Here is a 21,548-nt window from a genome sequence, read left to right on the forward strand (position 1 = left end):
TAAATATTTAATAACCATAATAGGGTATGGTTGACCAACGTAACACGAGTAAATTGTCAACCGAGCAAAGCAAAGGTGAGTTCACTACTTTTTACTTAAAGCATGCATTCCCGGTGGTTGGGAAACAGAACGAAACAACTTTTCCTGGTTTGGAATTGCTTACTATCTCCTTATGAGGGATGCGGTATTTCTATCTCCTGGTGTGGGATACGGGTAACAACATTATCCCCGGTGAGGGATACAAACTTACTTTTCTTCCCTTGTTACTGCGAACTTTTAGTTAATTACTGTTTATACGGAAATGCAACGAGCAACACTAAACGAAACTCTATCACTTAAGTCCCTACTACATAATACCGATTAGTCGCCGGGGCCAGGCGAACGGGTTATTAGTTGATAGCGCTATTTAGGTCTTACCAACCTCACACCGTGCCATGGTATGGGATCGGTCGTGAACTAATGTACTCAGGCATCCGTCAATGATGATAGAACATTGACATCGGGGCATCCTGCGGAAACGCAACGGTTACCTAGTGTTCGGTATTGGAAAAACAGTTTAGTCGCTTACTTATGGGGTAGCTCCCCATGGCATGTATAAACGGGTAAATTAACTGGTTAAAACGAGTTTTTGGAATTAAAACTGGAAAACTGCAAACACGTGAACTCGCCAACGTTATGTTGACACTCTACTGCATGATTTGCAGGTTGCTCGATACAACTTTGGACAGACGTTGCAATCGGATGGAGTGCGTGATTCGTAAGTATCATGTTAATAAACTTGTGGTTTCAATTATGATGCGTTTTCTTCCCCTTTCCGCTGTGAACTTAAACTATGTTTTGAAAAATTTAAATTAGGTCACTAATTATGCTTATGTTTATAGCAATAACTAATCCGTTCAAAATAATTAGTGGCTAAGATCCTGGTCGTCACACGCCTCGCGGTAATACTCCGCGTGTGGATTTTTGAGGGTGTGACAGATTGGTATCAGAGCCATTGGTTATAGAGAACTAGGTTTTAAATATAAAATATTTTGGTTTGGGAAATAAAATATTTTTATAAGAAAACCAGACTATAACCGTTCTTTAATGGAAACCACAACTACACCACACTCCGGATTGCAAGGTTCGTCAACCTCAGATGCTCACCTGGTAATGGTAGGCTAACGATATTTACTTGTGCATAACTTATGTGTGTGAACACGCATGTGTGTGTGTGTATAATTAGCATATATGTGCGTATATTTAGTATGTAATACAGTGGATCATACGAAGGCTAGGCTAGCATGTTACGTGTTAAACAGGAGTGAGTCCTCCTAAACCTAATTCGAAACCACGACACACTAAGGGCGAGGAACTAGTTATTCCAAGCCCTCATCCACGTATTTCCTTATATCATCCCCGGACAGCAAATCGACGCGAGGGACGTCCACTCGATAGACCTGCCCAGGACGGGCCTCATACGAAGCGCATAGAGAAGTTACGAGAACGAATCGCCAAAGGGGAGCCACCCCTACATCATGGGATATTAGAAGGATCGACGACGTCATTTGCATTCTTTTACTTGCATATTTCTTTTTCCAACTTAAGTAGTGAGACTTGTTCCCTCACACGACTGATCACCTGAATTCTTGAAGCATTCTTGTAAGTCTACACTTTTGGGTTTCTGTTTGCACGTCTCGAACACGAAAAGCATGCGTGGTGTATACCTCTCAGTGTAGTGCCAGCAATTGTATCAACTTTCCATCGATCACGAAGTAATTTCCCCTAATTCCTCGTTACATGGTTAATCCTTATCCAAGTTGAACCTTATGCCTTAACACACCCAAAAACCCAGTAACGTGATATCTTTCTTACAAACCGGTGTATTTGAAGGCGTGCCAAGACGAAAATACGAGCCAGTCAACCCACCGAGGAGTACGGTGACCAAGATGCTTACCTTATCCTCCAATTTCCAGAACCGTATTCTTTGACGACTTTTCTGATTCAGTGAATTCTTTCACTAGCTTTCGTATGAACCCGCGTCTATTGCTCAGATGGTATCCCCGCTTCTATCGTTTCTCTATCACGACATCTACGTTTATTCGTATAGAAACCTTGACCAGATCTCTCTTCAGTTGGTGAATCCAACAATCTCGACCTTTAGTCAACAAACTTTTACCTTTGAAATTCAGCAACGTGTTATTTCAATCGTACTTTCTCAAAAACCCGTTTTTGCAATTTCACATCGGAACCCCCTCGACGACACAAGCGCTACTCCAAACTCATTCGCGCGACTTAGAACAATTCACTCAAACTTGGTTTCTTACCGATTTGAAGAATTACCTCTTGCCATATGTCTCAGTAGACCCTGAAAACTACAGACCCTCACGGCGACCATCCCTCTCTAGCTACTTCATCTTGCGTTAACCGCATCGACGTAGCACCCCTTATCGGCAAGCGACGTTCTTTGTTCTAAACGCCCGCAACTTGTGTACGACCAGCTACCTCATAGACGTCAGATAAACCCCTATTGCCGATCCCAAAGCCTTCATGTTTTGTCTCAAGTTGAACGCAACAGTTATGACTACCCTTCTTGCATTATCTCGCTACTCGTGATTATGATTCACGGATTCTATGATCCTTATCCTACCCTACTCTGCACAATTCTACGTTTGGACGAATTACTTTCTATGAACGTCACTCGTTGGAGCAACGAGCCAAGTATACCCCGGAGGTAAAAGGTGTTGCAAGCACTATTTCTCGAACCCGATACGATCAACCCCTAGTTACGACACTCGAATTTATTCCCTCCTGTCAAAAATTCGACACTTGATTCTTTCAAAGACGTCCGAACCTATTCCGAAAACCAGTGGGAACCAGAACGACTCCCACGCTCTTCCCTGGTACTTTTACGACGTAAACCGCCTTATTAAGTTTTCAACACGGGACTTTGGGCATCGAGAAGCCGGCATTTCTCGACCATATAATCCGGAACGCCAGCAAGTGGAAGATGATCTATGAGATGCTTCCATCTAATTCTAACCTGCCCAAGGCATTGATGAGATGTCTGCTAGTAACGGCACGCGACGGCATGCGACCAAGGATACCGATAAGTTTTTGAACCTACAACCATCTACTCAATAGAAGTAGCTGCGGGGCACGGGGTGCCAACTTCTATCACTTTTGATCGTAACCCACGTTTTGCATCCGATTCGTCGCAAGACTGTGCACAAAAGACTTTTGGCTCACTGTTAGGCATGAGCACCGCTTATCACCCGCAAACTGGTGGTTGGGCAGAATGCACCATCCAAACACTCAAAGACATGCTAAGAACATGTGTCATCAACCATGGACACGAGTGACACTTCCCTTTGTAGAATCTCTTCCGACCACTACCACCGCCTTGGCATTCAGGCAGCATCATTTGAGGCATTGCACGGACGCAGATGCCGGTCACCTCTGTGTTGGGCGGAAGCCAAATTTCCGGCCCAGAACTTGCACTTGACACAACGGGTAGGATTGCCCAAAATAGACAACGCATGACAGCAACTCCAGACCGTCAGAAAGGCTACGCGGATAAGCGTAGGAAACCTCTAGAATCCCTAGTCGGAGACTGGATTCTACTTAAAGTTTCACCCTGGAAGGGTGTGGTACGTTATGGCTAACGAAACGAGCTTAATCCGTAATATGTTGGACCGTTCGAAATTTCCGAAAGGATCGGTAAGGTAGCTTTGCAAACTAAACCTGCCTGGAGAGCTGAGTGCGGTACACGTCATCCACGTGCCTAATCTGGAGAAGTGTCTGCCAGATGAAACATTCGTTGTTCCTTTTTAGGAACTCAGGATCAACAACCAATTACGCTTCATGAAGGAACGGGTTGAGATCAGGGATCAAGAAACCAAAACCCTCAAGCGTGGTACAGTATGCCAACAGAACGAGTTCGTTGTAACTCACGCTGTGGCCCAGAGTTTACCTGAGAACGGGAAAACCAGCTGATGCGCATGTATCCCCAGTTGTTTACAAACATAACTTCCAGCACTGAAGCTACAACTGAATTTCGGGAAGAAATTTCAAGCCAACATGGGGAGGGTGTGACACCCCACGAAAACGTTTAATCACACTAGCTTGTCAGTGGCTGCGCGCTAAATTTCGGGACGAAATTTCTTGAACTTGGGGATAATGTGACACTTCGGGGTCTTCCTGTACGTTACGTGGGTGCTATAATTAAATTTGTGAAATTCTATACTATGTGAAATACGTACGAACTATGTGGGTTTTTGTGCTACGTGATTTTTCGTGCTATCTGATTTTATGTGCTATGTGACTTACATGTTCGTTTTGTGGGTTTCTGTGGAAACGCTTGTATCTACAAATAGTAATCCAAGTGTGTATATATATATAGAGGGAATCGCACGACTTTTGCTTAAATTTCGAGGACGAAATTCCTGTAACATGGGGAGAATGTGACAACTCGTACTCTCGTTGTCGGTGGAAGGGCATTTTAGTAGCATGGATATTTATTATTATCATTATTATTATTATTATTACTATGTATTTGTAAAATAATAACTCACGCGACTAGAAATTTAATTACGTATCATGGTCACCTTCTAAAATAACCGGACCAGTCTATTTGAGCGAGACGCACAATCGTTCAACGGGTTCACGCACTCGGGCTAGGCCCAAGCCCACTCCCTAAACCTAAAACTTTAGCCTATTTAAGCATCTTATAAACCCTTACCTCCTTTTATTCAAATTCTCTAAAAAAAAACCCTAGAATAACAAGTCAGCCGCACAAGTGCCTGATCCTCCTCTTCTCCCTCATTCAGATTTCCGGTGACCGGAAATCGGATTCCAGCTGGTGCCTTTCTATCTCCGACGTCACACACCCTCAAATGAGCCTAACCCATTCACCACTCTCACTCCTCCCTCTCGATTGAACATCGGCAGCCAAGAAGGAGCCGGTACGACCCCCCCGTACTCTCGTTTTCCCGACGACGAAGATCAAAAGATTGAAGCAGTGAGTGAGCAGCGGAGAAGGAGATGACAGTGGCAGCACCGAGCGGCGGCGGTGTCACTCCACAGCGACGACGGTGGGGATTCAAGTGGTTGTGTTTTCGGTTCGACAACTTCTATTGCTGATGGTGTTTGGTCCGGTCAACAAGTCAGCAGGACCGGGTCTCGTTTCAAGCTTCAGGTCTGTTCGTTTCGATGTAGAGCAGATTTGGTTCCTATTCAAGAAGTGAACTCGGTTCAGTATGGCATGGTTCAGCGGATTCGGGTCTTGGTTCGGCCTTGGGTCAGATTCAATTTTTGTTCGGCACGGATTCAGCAGCCGTTCAGAGTCCTTAGAACAGTGTATGTCCATTTAGTTTTTGCATTCTTGATTCGGTTATGTTTGAATTGTGTTATGAATCTTGGCTGTGCATTTGATTGTTTAAGAATATGGACAATTGTATGATAAATTGATTTGGGTTTAGGCAGTAATAGTTGGAGTGTTGATAAACTGTTGACAATATTTGATATATGAAACATTGTTAGTTGTTTGATGCATAAGGTTTAAGGCTCTAAGTTATGCACATATAAGAGTTTTGCTGTCTGTTTGTTTAATGTATGCGTAAGGGTTCGAATGATTGTCAAAGAAATATTGTTGCAAGATTTATTTTAGAATAAATATGTGCATAAGTTGTTATATGTGAGCATATACTGTTTTGAATAAAGATCGCAAAAGAAGATGAAATGTGTGATGTATAGTATGTGCTCATTTTAATTAGGATATGATTTCTATTAATGAATCATCTATTAAGATCTGATCATGTGGTTGTTGATTTAATTGATTTAGGGTCCTTGAGTTTGACAACATATGATTCTTATTTATGTTGCTTTGATTTAATAAAACAGTGCTAGTGTTGTGGTGTCCATGATGAACCTGTTGGATGAAATGACAAAAACCTTAAATGACAAACTGTCTAAAGATGTTATGAATATTTGAAATTTGCGGTGTTTTGATCTGATTTGACAGTTGTACGGTATAATAAAACATGTTAAGGAATTGTGATTGGTTCGTACAAGTGGATAAGGTTCTAGAAGGATTCCCACAGTGGTTGCGAGTCGAGAACATGCAGTTTTGACTCGAGACCAGGCATGCATATCAGGGGACTCGAGACCAACTAGGTTGCGACTCGAGATCTCCTGGTCTCAACTCGAGACCTGACTCGAGATCCCCAGGTTTCGACTCGTGCATGCATCACTCGAGACCTCACATTTGCAACCCGAGACCTCTTGGTTGCGACTCGAGATCTCATGATCTCGAGTCGAGACTATCCGGTTTCGACTGGACTGTTTGACTCCGTTATTGGGCCGCACTATGTGATAACCTGTTTTGGACTGTGTATTATTTGCCACTGCTTAACTGGACTACGTGCTGCTACGGTTTAACTGATCACATGTTAGGATAGGCCCAATAACGTATATGCTAGTATGACTTACGTGCTATATGTTAGATACGTGTAAATTATACGTGACACTTCTTGCATGCGAACCTAATAAATATTTAATAACCATAATAGGGTATGGTTGACCAACGTAACACGAGTAAATTGTCAACCGAGCAAAGCAAAGGTGAGTTCACTACTTTTTACTTAAAGCATGCATTCCTGGTGGTTGGGAAACGGAACGAAACAACTTTTCCTGGTTTGGAATTGCTTACTATCTCCTTATGAGGGATGCGGTATTTCTATCTCCTGGTGTGGGATACGGGTAACAACATTATCCCCGGTGAGGGATACAAACTTACTTTTCTTCCCTTGTTACTGGGAACTTTTAGTTAATTACTGTTTATACGGAAATGCAACGAGCAACACTAAACGAAACTCTATCACTTAAGTCCCTACTACATAATACCGATTAGTCGCCGGGGCCAGGCGAACGGGTTATTAGTTGATAGCGCTATTTAGGTCTTACCAACCTCACACCGTGCCATGGTATGGGATCGGTCGTGAACTAATGTACTCAGGCATCCGTCAATGATGATAGAACATTGACATCGGGGCATCCTGCGGAAACGCAACGGTTACCTAGTGTTCGGTATTGGAAAAACAGTTTAGTCGCTTACTTATGGGGTAGCTCCCCATGGCATGTATAAACGGGTAAATTAACTGGTTAAAACGAGTTTTTGGAATTAAAACTGGAAAACTGCAAACACGTGAACTCGCCAACGTTATGTTGACACTCTACTGCATGCTTTGCAGGTTGCTCGATACAGCTTTGGACGGACGTTGCAATCGGATGGAGTGCGTGATTCGTAAGTATCATGTTAATAAACTTGTGGTTTCAATTATGATGCGTTTTCTTCCCCTTTCCGCTGTGAACTTAAACTATGTTTTGAAAAATTTAAATTAGGTCACTAATTATGCTTATGTTTATAGCAATAACTAATCCGTTCAAAATAATTAGTGGCTAAGATCCTGGTCGTCACACGCCTCGCGGTAATACTCCGCGTGTGGATTTTTGAGGGTGTGACACCCTTAAACGTAGCACCAGCTATTCCTGAACCTTTAAACTACACCCGACCACTAGGCGAACTGGAGGAATGGTGGACAAACGACTGGCAATTCCAAAACATAGTCAATAGTCCTTATAGTTTACTTCCACAATTCGACCCGGAACCAATCCCGAATCCTCCCATGAGTAATGAAAACCTAGCTGAACTCCGTCAGTTCGGTGAAGAACTGATAGGTACGGGTAATAGGATCAGGGAAATGGGAGAGCATCTAACTTGGAAGAACGATGAGAGGGAACATCGTTACTAGAACTGTCAGTTAAACCACAGGAAGACGTATTGTATAATAGTGTAAATAAGTAACTTAAAACTTTGTAAAATGGGCAATAAAACTCTGTAAGATACGGTGTGTACGGATGCATATACATTATACAATAACAAAAATGAAAGTCGAGAAATCGACAATTTTGGTTATGCTTGTCTATTGTGATAAATTATGTGTTCATCTGTGCTAATTTCGTTATTAATAAGTTAGACACTAATAATTCCTACTAATTAGCAGATGGAAAACGTTAACAATGAACCAATTAATGAAGTAAATCAATCTGAACAAGAACAGTAAGATCAATATATAACTCGACAAGATATCGAGCACTTTATCGCCCAAGGGATAGCCCATGCTATTCCAGCAATTGTGGCTGCGGTTGAAAAACCTGCCGAACCACAACAATTAAATCCTAGTAAACGTACTCTGGAGGATAACGACAGTAACAACATAAATGGAGGCGGCAATCATAACGATCATGATCCGCAACGAGTCCCACTTCTAAAAAGAATAAAAGCTGCAACACCTGGTTGCACTTACAAGGAGTTTCTTGCTTGCAAACCCGCTGAATTTGCAGGTAACGAAGGGGCAACTGCAACTCTGCGCTGGTTAGAGAAAACCGAAGCAGTAATTGCAATAAGCAAATGTGCCGGTGAGGATCAGGTGATGTATGCATCAAATCTATTCAAAGAAGGAGCGCTAGAATGGTGGAATACGATTCTCCAGGCAAAAGGAAGAAGGATAGCCTATGCCATGAGTTGGGAAGAATTTAAGAGTCTTGTAGAAAGAAAATTCTGTCCCGAATATGAAAAAGACCAAATGGCAAACAAATTCCTAAGTCATCGTATGACAGGGGTAGATTGCCGAGGCTATACTTCGACATTCTTTGAATACGCGAGGGTAGTACCAACACTGGCTTCGCCAGAACCGGTACTTATTTCCCGTTACATCTGGGGGTTAATTAGTGAAATCCGAAACATCGTTAAAGCTGCGAGACCTCGTACTATTGACGATGCTGTAGAATTAGCTAACACCCTAACAGATGAATTGGTACGCACAAGAGAGGAAGATCGCAAGAAGGAATTAGCTCAAAAGATTACCCAAGGATTTCGTATGGGTAATATCAAGAAAAGAGGAACAGGGCAATCCTCATCATCTCCTTTCTGCAGAAATTGCAAAAAGAAGCATTATGGACAATGCAATATAGTTTGCAATTTTTGCAAGACAAAAGGACATCGAGAAGAAGACTGCAGGAAGAAAACAAGAATTTGTTATAATTGCAGAGAAAGGGGTCATTTTCAATTTGAATGTCCTAAATTAGCTAAACCTGTAGCCAACCAAGTCAAACCAGCTGAAGGAGCAACAAAGAGAAATGCGCGGGCATTCCAGCTAACCACTCAAGAAGCCGAACTCATTCCAGATGTGATAGCCGGTACGTTTCTAGTACATGATGTGTTTGCAAAAGTATTATTTGACTCTGGTGCGAACCAAAGTTTTATTAATACTTCATTTTGTCAAGCTCTTAAGTTAACTTTAACCACTCTTAGGCAAATTTTCACAGTTGAAACCGTAGAAGGAAATTCTGTGAAAGTAGATAAAATCTGGCAAGAAGGAAAAATAGAACGTTTAGGCCATAAGTTTTCTGTAAATCTGTTACCAATGAATTTAGCCGGATTCGATGTAGTGTTAGGAATGGATTGGTTAATAGCCAACCATGCACGAATCCTATGTGATAAAAATGCCGTAGAAATTCACACCCCTTCAGGAGAGGTAATTTTAATTACTGGAGATAAACCCCGAAAGCCACTGAAATTCATTTCTGTAATGAAATTGGCCAGTTATTCGAGAAAGCAGGAAATGGTGTACATGATTTCAGTAATCATTAACACTAAGGATAAAGAACTTCAGGACATTCCGGTAGTATCAGAATACCCAGACGTTTTTCCAGAAGAATTACCTGGATTACCACCTGATAGAGAAGTAGAATTTAGAATCCATTTAATTCCAGGTACTGCACCAATAGCCAAAGCACCATATAGATTGGCACCTACCGAAATGCTAGAATTGAAAAAGCAATTAGATGAATTATTAAGCAAAGGATTCATACAACCTAGTTCATCCCCTTGGGGTGCACCAGTGTTGTTTGTGAAAAAGAAAGATGGATCGATGAGAATGTGTATCGATTATAGAGAGTTGAATAAGGTTACGATTAAGAATCGATACCCATTACCTAGGATTGATGATCTTTTTGATCAATTACAAGGAGCTAGATACTTCTCTAAGATAGATTTAAGATCCGGATACCATCAGTTGAAAGTACAAGAAGAAGACATACCTAAAACTGCTTTCAGAACTAGGTATGGTCATTATGAGTTTACAGTCATGCCCTTTGGGTTAACAAATGCCCCAGCAGCATTCATGGACATGATGAATCGAATCTGTAAACCATATTTGGATAAATTTGTAATCGTTTTCATCGACGATATACTTATTTACTCCAAAAGCCAAAAAGAACATTGTGATCATTTACATGTTCTCTTAACTTTGTTAAGAAAAGAAAGGCTTTATGCCAAATTCTCGAAATGTGAATTTTGGCTGCAAGAAGTACAATTCTTAGGACATGTGGTAAATCACGAAGGTATCCATGTAGATCCTGCTAAGATAGAAGCAATTACTAAATGGAAAGTTCCACAAACAGCAATGGAGATAAGAAGTTTTCTAGGCTTAGCTGGATACTATAGATGATTTATCAAAGATTTTTCTAAGATAGCCGTACCTTTAACCAGGTTAACCTGTAAAGCTGCTAAGTTTGAATGGGGAACTAGACAAGAAGAAGCCTTTAAGATTTTAAAGCATAAGTTGACAAATGCACCAATCTTAGCATTACTCGAAGGAACAGAAGACTTTGAAGTATATTGTGATGCTTCAAAATTAGGCTATGGATGTGTGTTGATGCAACGTAAGAAGGTAATTGCGTATGCTTCTAGGCAATTGAAAAAGCACGAAGAGAATTATACAACTCATGATCTAGAATTAGGAGCCATAATCTTTGCCCTTAAAATCTGGAGACATTATCTGTATGGAAGTAAGTTTACCATCTATACAGATCATAAGAGTTTAAGGTATATATTTGGGCAAAAAGAACTAAACATGAGGCAAAGAAGATGGATGGAGATGCTGAGTGATTACGACTGTGATATTCAATATCACGAAGGAAAGGCAAATATAGTTGCCGATGCCTTAAGTCGTAAGTACTATGAGAAACAGAAACGAGTCCGTGCTCTGAGATTAAATCTCCAAGTAGATTTAATGGCACAAATCAAAGAAGTTCAGAAAACAGCAATCAAAGATGATGCTGAAGGAATGAAAGGTTACCTAAAAGAACTAGAACAAGGAAATGATGGAATTTGGAAATTCCATAAGAAACGAATTTGGGTACCTAAGCAAGGAGAGTTAAGAAATAAGATTCTAGAAGAAGCTCATAAATCTAGGTATACCATGCACCCAGGAAACAATAAGATGTACCAAGATTTAAGAAATAATTTCTGGTGGATAGGAATGAAAAAGGATATAGCCGAATACGTATCCAAGTGTTTAACTTGTTCACAAGTTAAGGCTGAACACCAGAAACCTTCAGGATTACTTCAACAACTAGAAATGCCGGTATGGAAATGGGAACTCATAACAATGGATTTTGTTACTAAGTTACCCAAAACAAAAAGAGGTAATGATGCAATTTGGGTAATTGTAGACCGATTGACCAAATCAGCTCATTTCTTACCAATGAAAGAAACCTTTAGCATGGAAAGATTAGCGCAACTGTACGTGGACGAAGTAGTATCCCTACATGGAGTCCCACTCTCCATTGTATCGGATAGAGATAGTCGATTTACTTCTCATTTCTGGAAAAGTTTTCAGAAAGCAATGGGAACTCGACTAAATCTAAGTACTGCATATCATCCACAAACAGATGGACAGAGTGAAAGGACAATCCAAAAGTTAGAAGACATGCTCCGAGCATGTGTAATTGACTTTGGTGGTAATTGGGATAGCCATTTGCCATTAATAGAATTCTCCTATAACAATAGTTATCATTCAAGCATCGAAGCTGCACCATTCGAAGCACTGTATGGACGTAAGTGCAGAACTCCAGTATGTTGGGCAGAAATCGGAGAAAGTCAATTATCAGGTCCTGAAATTGTACAAGAAACTACCGACAAGATAACCCAGATCAAAGAAAGACTGAAAACAGCTCGAGATCGTCAAAAGAGCTATGCAGATAATCGTCGCAAACCTTTAGAATTTCAAGTCGGAGATAAAGTACTTTTAAAAGTTTCTCCTTGGAAAGGAGTAGTACGATTCGGTAAGAAAGGAAAGCTAAGTCCGAGATACGTTGGACCATTCCCTGTGATTCAACGAATAGGACCAGTAGCTTATCGTTTACAACTACCAGAAGAATTAGCCGGAGTACATGATGTATTTCATGTATCCAATCTCAAGAAATGTTTATCAGATGAATCCCTGGTAGTCGCTCTACAGGATGTAGAGGTAAACGAAAAGTTGAAATTCGTAGAGAAACCGTTAGAAATTGAAGATCGAAAAGTCAAATTTCTCAAGCATAAACGACTGGTATTGGTCAAAGTCAAGTGGAATTCAAAGAGAGGACCAGAATACACTTGGGAGCTGGAATCAGAAATGAAGCGAAAATATCCTCATCTATTCCAGTAAATCTCGAGGACGAGATTTTTCTTAAGGTGGGGAGGATGTAACAACTGTCAATAAAACCCGTAATTAGGATAATAATTATCCAATAAGAAAACCCTAATTAAGACACCCAAGTAATTTGGCATAAACCCTGAAATTTCTGGAATAATCGGAATCAGGATCAGGGCCCCTAAAACTCGAGGGGGGCAAACCCTAGTTGAGAATTATCTTAATTAAAACGTTGCACAATTATGATTGGTTGAAATTTTTGATTCACCAAAGCTATAACCGAACTCAGCTAGGCTAGGAAGTAGGGTGCAACCTTTACGGACCGTAAGGGTTGGTCCTTACGGACCGTAAGCAGACCGGGTTCCCTTACGGACCGTAAGGGGTTAGTCATACGGTCCGTAAGCGTGTCGAAATTTCTGCTATAAATAGCCGACCTTGGCATTTGAACTGTGGTGTTAAAACGTTTCACAAATCCTCTGTGGACGTTCAGTTATTCCGAAATCAGTCTAAACACACACACACGATCACGAAACGCTGCCGCAATCAGGGTAATAACTCGATCGCTATTACGATTCAACGTCCGATCGATTATAACTATCCAACGATAGTCCGGGTGCTGCTCAATTGAGTTTGTACTTTGATTATCCGTCGTGATTTCGACTTGAATATTTGAGTGCTGTCCGAATTCGGACTATGCTCTGTTATTCGTTGTGAATCCGATTGAATCATCGAGTATTGCACTGATTAATCGTTGTGAGGGCTTAATCTCGTGAATTGACGTAACTACTGTATTAGTTACTAACCTGCCTGTGTGTGCATTGTGTTAAACTAGGTGTAATCAAGGCTAATCAGTAGGCTTATCTATTTGCTCGTTAATCTGCAATGTGAGTCATTCTTCTTTTTAAATTTTTTTTCTCACAGTTTGTGAGTAAGTATTACAAAACTCCAAGTTATTTTCAAAGTTATAATTACAGGGATTAAGTCTTTGTAATCACCAAATTACAGCTGGTATGTGGGGTATTGTGCACATTACTATTTTTATCACTCTAGGTGAGTGAGTATCACTCTAGGTGAGTGAACCGTCACGATTGGGGCGACGGGACCCAATAGTGATATGACCACAGTCACAGATCCGGTCGAGTGACAAATACCCATTCTGGATAATTGGTTGATAAAAACATTGTAATTCCCCTTAATACTGTAATTTATAACTAACGGGTCGTTTTAGAAAAACAGAATGATTCACTCAGTATTTCCCCGCTGACAAAACCTTTTTCAAACATGTTTCAGGTGATCTGTGTGATCCAGGAAAAGTGCAGTAAAGCACTACAAGCTCAGAGAAGTGGCTCAGTGTGAATAAATAAATAAAACATGTTTTGGAAAAAAATAAAGATTTCTGTGTGAAATCAACTTATTGTAAATTATGGGATTTATCCCTTAAACTTGGTGTAATATATTAAACGAGCTTTTTACGGTGAAAAGATCCTGTAATAAAAAACTTCCGCTGTCACATAAATACCACAGGTACCACGGGAACTGCCTCGCGGCCCCCGACTCCGTCCAGGGTGGGTCGGGGAGCCGTGACATTAAGTCACGTAATACATGCATATTGGTTAGCGTTCAAATAGTTTGAGTAGTGTGATCGTTTATGTTTTGATATAAACAACGTATGTGACACCCAAAAGTGCTAAAAGCAAAAAGGGATCGAGTATACTCACAGTGATTGATTATAGATTGAAGGGAGCGCTGAGAGTAGGGTTAGCCTGAATAGTTCGATAGCACAACAATGAGTAACGTGGAAAATAAGACAAGTGTGAATGGATCGAATAGGCTGGTCGATCGAACGGCAGGTTCGATCGAACGGTCTGTTCGATCGGCTGGTATATCCGATTGGACAGTCCTGTTCGATCGGCCGGTAGGCTCGATCGGCTGGGCCATTCGAGTGGATTGTTTCTTCCTCTGGTGTGTTTGTGTTTGAGGATTTGAACTTTTGAAGTTTTCGTTGTAGTATATGAGAACACAAAGATGTCCTTACCTTTCAGGTCGATCGATCGAACGGTCCGTTCGATCGGCCGGCTTAACCGATCGGCTGGGAACTTTTGAAGTGGTTCTCAACAGAATGTCGCTCGATCGAACAGTCTGTTCGATCGGCTGGCATTCCCTACTACGAACGAGTTGTGAAAACGATTAAGTGTTGAAGCATAGTATCTCATGATCCGAAGAGTAATGTTTACCAATCGAGTAGCGTATTCGATCGAACATCACTTCGTCAATAGTATACTTCATAAAAATTGAAAGGTGTGGAACCATGTGCTAGCCGATCGGCTGGCCCGGTCGATCGGCTGGCGTGTCCGATCGGCTGGGCTGTTTGAACAGCCTAGCCGTTCGGCCAGCATTTCTGACCTGGTCGGCCTTTCGTCTAACACTTGGCTGTTTGACCACTTGTTGTCATTTCGAGGTAGTTTGATAACGAGTTGAACTATGATATCCTCCGTTCCTACTCGTTTCTTTGGCTCGGACAGGAATCACCCAAGTCCGGCCGGTGAACGGTTCGGAACGTCGGTTTAGAGTTTAACCCATCGTTGGTGAACCTTGTATATAGAATCCGAATCTTGAACCTCTTAACTGTTAGAATGATTAGTTAGCCGGTTCAAGCTCCGTTTCTACCGGTTTTAAGGTTTCGAGTGTAAAGGTTGAAGAATGTTGGAAATTATTCATAAAATGTTAAGATTTGTAAGAATCTTAGGGGCTGTTTGGCAACATCTGAACCAATAAGTGCTGAATGAATAAGAGGTCTGAATGGTTAAGAGGCTCTGAACTAATAAGTGCTGAACCAGTAAAGTGCTGTTTGGTTGCACCTCTGAATGACTGTATAAAATGACATTTTTACCCCTCCGAACTACTTTGTGCTGAATGAAATATAGCTGTTTGTTTAGTTCTTTGTACTGAACGATGAATAACTTAAAAAAATACAAAACATACTAGAAAATTCAAGTTACACATAAATTCTTCAAAGTTCATGGAAACATAATACAATCCAAATAGAAATTAATATTATGCGTACAATTTTAATTTGAACCATTTGACCATAGTTGACTAGCAATCTGGTTACGTAAGGTATTCATATACTCAATGCCTTGTGAACCCCATTCTATGTCTTGAACGAACTGCCCATCACTTTCTCCACCTTGTATTTCGGAAAACAAAGTGTTCTCGCCATATGCCATAAATAATTGATCATGAATATTGCATTTCCTTATAAAATTATGGACGGCGAAACAAGCAATCACTATGTCTCTTTGTATTGGAAAAGAAAATGGAGCCATTTGCTTTAGGATTGGGAATCTTGCCTTCAAAACACCATATGAGCGCTCAATAACATTTCTCAGTTGTGCGTGTGCATGATTGAATTTTTCTTCCTTAGTTAACGCACGTTGTCGTCGAAAATCGGCTAACCAATACCTCGTATTACGGTAGGGAGTCATAAATCCACGAGTGTTGGTGTATGCAGCGTCACAAAGGTAATAATTATCTGTAAAGGTTAGTATCAGAACTATTACATAAAAAACACATAATGTATTAAATAATCAGTGTTAAAGAATGTTTAAAAACCCAATGGGGGGAAAGGAAAACCGGAAGTCCGGTTAAATGCTACTTCTTTTAAAACTCGTGAATCATGTGCAATGCCCTCCCATCCGGCCCATACGAACGTGAATATCATATCGAAATCACAAATTGCTAGTACATTTTGAAAGCATTCACCTTTTCCTCTTCCCCTATAACGAGTTTGTTGATCAGCAGGCATGATTGCATGTACAAGAGTGCCATCTAACGCGCCTATTGCTCCAGCAAATATTTCTTTTAGCTTTCTATGTCGTTCTGATGTATTGGAGTTTGCATTAGAAAATGTTGGAACTATAACTTCTCTTGCGAAATTCATCATTGCCTTTAAGACCTCGTGAAAACATCTATGAATCGTTTCAGTCGAGTGTTGAAACCTCCGTTTAACCATTCGAAATCGTTCATTATGTCCTATGACCATAAAAAACATAGCCAACTTTTCTTCCAAGCTTATTGATCTACTACTTTGCAACCAATTTTTTTGTTTAAAATGGTTGCACAATAGTACAAATGCATCACGAGAAAGACGCATCATCTCAAGACATTGTGTGGAAGATCCATGCAACAATTCTTGTGTGTATGCATGACCGGTCAATGCCGAATTCAGATCTCTTATCCTTCCATTCCTTTTTGAGCATAACGTTACCAAATGGCAACAAAGAAGCATGAAAAATAAAATCTCATCATCCGAATCCATACGAAACCTGTGATAAAAATTCAAACATATGAAGCAAAAAATCTAAACATAAGAAGAAAAACATTCGTAACATAAAAAGTAAAACATCCGTAACATAAGAAGAAAAACAACCATAACATATGAAGCAAAACATCCAACAAGTTCAACAAAACCACGAAATCCCTAACAATAGTTTCAACAAAAGCTTATCCAAAAAGGATGCATAACAAGTTCAGCAAAAGCTTATCCAAAAAGGATGCATAACAAGTTCAACAAAATCCTATTAGAACAACCCGTACTTCGCTGCCGCATTTTTAACCCATAGCTCACAACTCTGTGGCTTGAGTCATAACCAAACTTTCCTAATATCAACACTTTCACCAAAAAGCAAAAGCGTCGTTTGATGTTTTGCATCTTTTTCTTCCCATCCCATTGTTTCCAACTTCTCCATACATGCATCCATATCAGCACTTTCATGTTTGTCGATCAAAATCTTTGCCACTTTCGTAATACAGTCTCTAACTTCTAGTAGCGCCGAATCTTCTGCTGCCTTTTCTTTTCGTTTCTCTCCTCTTTTTTTAGACCGAACAGTTGACTCCTCACTAACGCCTTGAGTCGGGGGCTCCACCTGAGTGCACTCGACATCCTCAATACCATTTAAATTCCGCTCGCACACTTCCTCATTAGGGTGAGGAAGTGTAGAAGATGGCCCCCAACTGTCAAAACCATTCGATGTAGACCCCTCAAACAATTGAATACAAAGCTCGGGGTAAGATAGTGGTGCTCTTTGCAAAGCTTCTACGAATTTGTTGGAATGTGTGAAAAATATTATAGAATACTATAAGATTATTGAAAAATAATAATAACTATTATTTTGAAAAAAAAAATACCTTGATCTCAGTTTGCCATTCTTCTTCTAATAAGTTAAATGTGTTTGTTATAGGATCATAAACATTGCCGGTTTTGCTTTTAAGTTTTAACCAGGCTGCAAACTTTGATTTTGTATAGTCATATCGGTTCTTCATTTGTTTTTGATCCGCTATGAAATTGTGTTCTACTTTTAACTTTTCAGCTACATTCTTCCATGAGTATTGTTTAAGACTGCTTCCTTCACGTCCACGAAGTGTGATTTCTTGAAGACATGTTTCAAGAAACGTTTTCTCAACACCCTCTAGGTTCCAATTAATCCTACCCTTTTTTGTTCCATTTCTATGAACGATTTAAAACACACACATAAAAAAGGTACTTAATACGAGTCAAGTCAACAACAATCATGGCAACACAACAATTTCTAAAAACTGTTCCTAAAACACACACATAAACTGTTTCTAAAACACACACCCTCTATGAACGATTTAAAACACACACATAAACAGTTTCTAAAATCATTCAAAAATAACATACTAGTATGGCAATACAACTGGGCAACACAGATCCACACAACAATCAGGTCAACACAACAAGAACAACTCAAATTTTGACAAAAAGAATCGAATTTTCTGTAAAAAAAAAGGACCAAATTCAAATCAACAAATCAAACCCACAACTTAAAGATCAAGAAAAATCAAACCCACAGCTTAAATCGAACCCATTTTTATGAAACAAAAATTATTCAAAACCCAAAAAGCATACTACTTTGTTGAACCCTAGATGGGTTGCAAGTGGATTTATTAGTTGCTGTGGACCATACATATATACATAAAGATGGCTGAAACCCTAATCATTCGAGTGGACCATACATATATACATAAAACTTTGGACGAGATCATAGGAGTTCAGGAGGAGACAAAAAAAAGAGCGAGAGGGATGGTACCTGAGAGACGCAGCGGCAGAGGAGAGCCCACAGTGGATGTGCGACGGGGTGGAGGAGGCCGATGAGGTGGAGGAGACCGGTGGAGGAGGCCAGTGGTGATGGAGATGGAGGCGGGTCTTCAGTGCAGAGCGAGAGGGAGAACAGGTAGGGCAAAGGGCATTTTGTGAAAAAGTTTCATTCAGCGACTTTTAGTATCTGAATGGATCAGATCTGAATAGACCCATTCAGATGTGGGCCTTTAACCGAACCAAACAAGCATACCTCTGACCGGTTCAGAGGTTTCATCTGAATGAAACCATTAAGTGGCTAACAAACAGCCCCTTAGTTTGTTTATATGGAAATCGGTCAGATCTAAGCTATCCATGGTTGAATGAGGCCAAAGTTTGGTGTTCTTCAAGAACACCATGATGACATCACCCAAGAACACTTAGATCTTGGTGATTTCATGGTTAGAAATCGAGTTTTGAAAGATAGATAGGTGTAGAATCATGTGGTGATAAAAAACGTACAAGAATTAGAGTGAAAACTTACCGGAGTTGAGAGAAATCTGAGAAAAGGTGAAGAAGAAGGCTGGTTCGGTCAGAGCTTCCCAAAAATGGAAAGTGTGACAATGACAGCCCTATTTATAGGCTCCAAAAGAGGAAAGTGGCAGCCGATCGGCCAGGAGCTCCGATCGAATGGGCTGCTCGATCGGCTAGGAAGATGCTAGCCGATCGGCTGGCCTGTTCGATCAGGATGCCTCCTGTTCGATCCGCGACACATTTTGAGTATTTCGTGACGATTTTCGATGTTTCGACTTCGATGGATGATGGTACGAATACGATAGAGTTCCTAGTCAAATTACTTTCAGTCCCAACTACTATATCTAGCATACAATCTTCTATAAGTCACGTTTCGATGTCGGTTTCAATTGAGTTCGATTGCTTTTCGAGTTTCGATTCGATTTTCGATTGATTCGCTTGAATACCACACCAAACATATAAATAAACACGCACAAGTAACACGTAAGGCACACACACACGTAATACCATACCAGGGTTCACATAATTCGAGTCTCGAGTTTGATTGATGAATCGATTAGCTTGATTATTGATTGATTATCTTTATCGCATTGTTACTTCCTACTATTCACAGTCGTAAATCGGTCGTATTGATTAAACATTCGATCATTTCATTAGACAACACTTACTCCACATAATACAAAAAAAGTAAAGAGAAACCTTAACAGTCAAAGAAGTCAAAGTTGACTTGGACTTTGACTTTGACTTTGACATTCGAAAACACGGGGTGTTACAGCCTCCCCTTGTTTAGGGAATTTCGTCCCGAAATTAGGCTCTAAGGCTACACAACGCTGTGATTTACCAATTTGATGCTTCAGATCTATTTATTTAAACAACTGCGGGTACTTGGCCTTCATGTCGCTTTCGAGTTCCCAAGTGAACTCCGCGCCTCGTTTGCCTTCCCATCGGACCTTCACGATCGGGATGCGAGAGCGCCTGAGTTGCTTGGTTTGGCGATCCATGATTTCGACAGGCTTTTCCACGAAGTGTAACGTTTCGTTGACCTAAAGATCGTCGAGTGGTACGAGTAGATCATGATCAGCAAGGCATTTTCGGAGGTTAGAGACGTGGAAAGTCGGGTGGACGTTACTGAGTTCCTTCGGTAGTTCGAGTCTGTAGGCGACTTTTTCGATTCTTTCCAGAATCCTAAAAGGTCCAACATATCGAGGCGCGAGTTTCCCTTTCTTTCCGAATCGGACTACACCCTTCCAAGGTGATACCTTTAGGAGTACGTAGTCACCAACTTCAAATTCCAGGGGCTTGCGTCTTCTATCGGCGTAACTTTTCTGTCTGTTCCGAGCTTTCACCAAGTTGTCTCGAATCTGGTGTATTTTGTCAGTCGTTTCTTGTAGAATCTCGGGACCGGTTAGTTACGAGTGACCGATCTCGTGCCACACAATAGGCGATCGACATCTTCTACCATACAAAGCCTCGAAAGGTGCCATTTGGATGCTGGCATGATAGCTGTTATTGTACGAGAATTCCACCAATGGCAGGTGTTTGTTCCAACTACCAACAAAATCTATGACACACGCTCGGAGCATGTCTTCAAGAGTACAGATCGTCCTTTCAGTCTGTCCGTCGATTTGAGGATGGAATGCAGTACTCAGATTAAGCGACGTACCAAGGGCCACTTGAAACGTTTCCCACAATCGCAAAGTGAACCGAGCGTCACGGTCTGAAATGATGTCACGAGGCGTACCATGATTACGAATGATTTCGTCGGTGTAGATTTGGGCTAGTCGCTCCACCTTGTAGTCTTCTCGTATAGGCAAAAAGTGGGCTGATTTCGTTAGACGATCGACTATAACCCAAATACTGTCGTGACCAGATGGCGTGGGCGGGAGTTTCGTTATGAAATCCATAGCTATACTCTCCCACTTCCATATGGGTATCGGCGGTTGTTCGAGTAAGCCAGAAGGTCTTTGATGTTCAGCCTTGACTCTTGCACAAGTTAAGCAGCTTCCAACGTATAGGGCAATATCTCGTTTCATGCCCGGCCACCGGTACTTGTAGCGTAGGTCCTGGTACATCTTATCTGCGCCGGGATGAATAGAATACCGGGACTTGTGGGCTTCATTCATGATAATCTTTCGCAAATCGGTCCGCTTAGGGATCCAAATTCGGTCCAGAAAATAGAATATCCCATCGGGTTTGCTTACTAACTGAGCTCCATCGTGATAGATTCTCTCTTTATTCAATGTACGCTCGTTGAAGCAAGCATGTTGAGCTTCACGAATAAGGGTTTCGAGGTTGTGTTGGGCTTGGATGTTTCGGATACTGAGCACGTAACTCTTTCTGCTGAGCGCGTCGGCAACCACATTCGCCTTGCCTGGGTGATAACGAATCTCACAGTCGTA

The 21,548-nt window shown here is 41.0% G+C and overlaps 2 protein-coding genes across 2 annotated transcripts; both read right to left on the reverse strand.

Annotated features, from left to right (window-relative positions):
* Positions 1-15,508: 15,508 nt before the first annotated feature.
* Positions 15,509-18,016, reverse strand: LOC110863845. Its single transcript, XM_022113106.1, has 3 exons — positions 17,706-18,016; positions 16,281-16,843; positions 15,509-16,050 (listed from the first exon to the last, which is right to left on the reverse strand). The coding sequence occupies exons 2-3, from the start codon at positions 16,834-16,836 to the stop codon at positions 15,587-15,589; spliced, it is 1,020 nt and encodes a 339-aa protein (XP_021968798.1). The 5' UTR covers positions 16,837-16,843; positions 17,706-18,016; the 3' UTR covers positions 15,509-15,586.
* Positions 17,162-17,840, reverse strand: LOC118479516. The gene is made up of 2 exons (XM_035974068.1): positions 17,706-17,840; positions 17,162-17,653 (listed from the first exon to the last, which is right to left on the reverse strand). Exons 1-2 carry the CDS (start codon positions 17,838-17,840, stop codon positions 17,162-17,164), a joined length of 627 nt encoding a protein of 208 aa, XP_035829961.1.
* Positions 18,017-21,548: the final 3,532 nt, after the last annotated feature.

The sequence above is a fragment of the Helianthus annuus genome, chromosome 6 (genome assembly GCF_002127325.2).
Source record: "Helianthus annuus cultivar XRQ/B chromosome 6, HanXRQr2.0-SUNRISE, whole genome shotgun sequence".
Taxonomy (NCBI): Eukaryota; Viridiplantae; Streptophyta; class Magnoliopsida; order Asterales; family Asteraceae; genus Helianthus; species Helianthus annuus.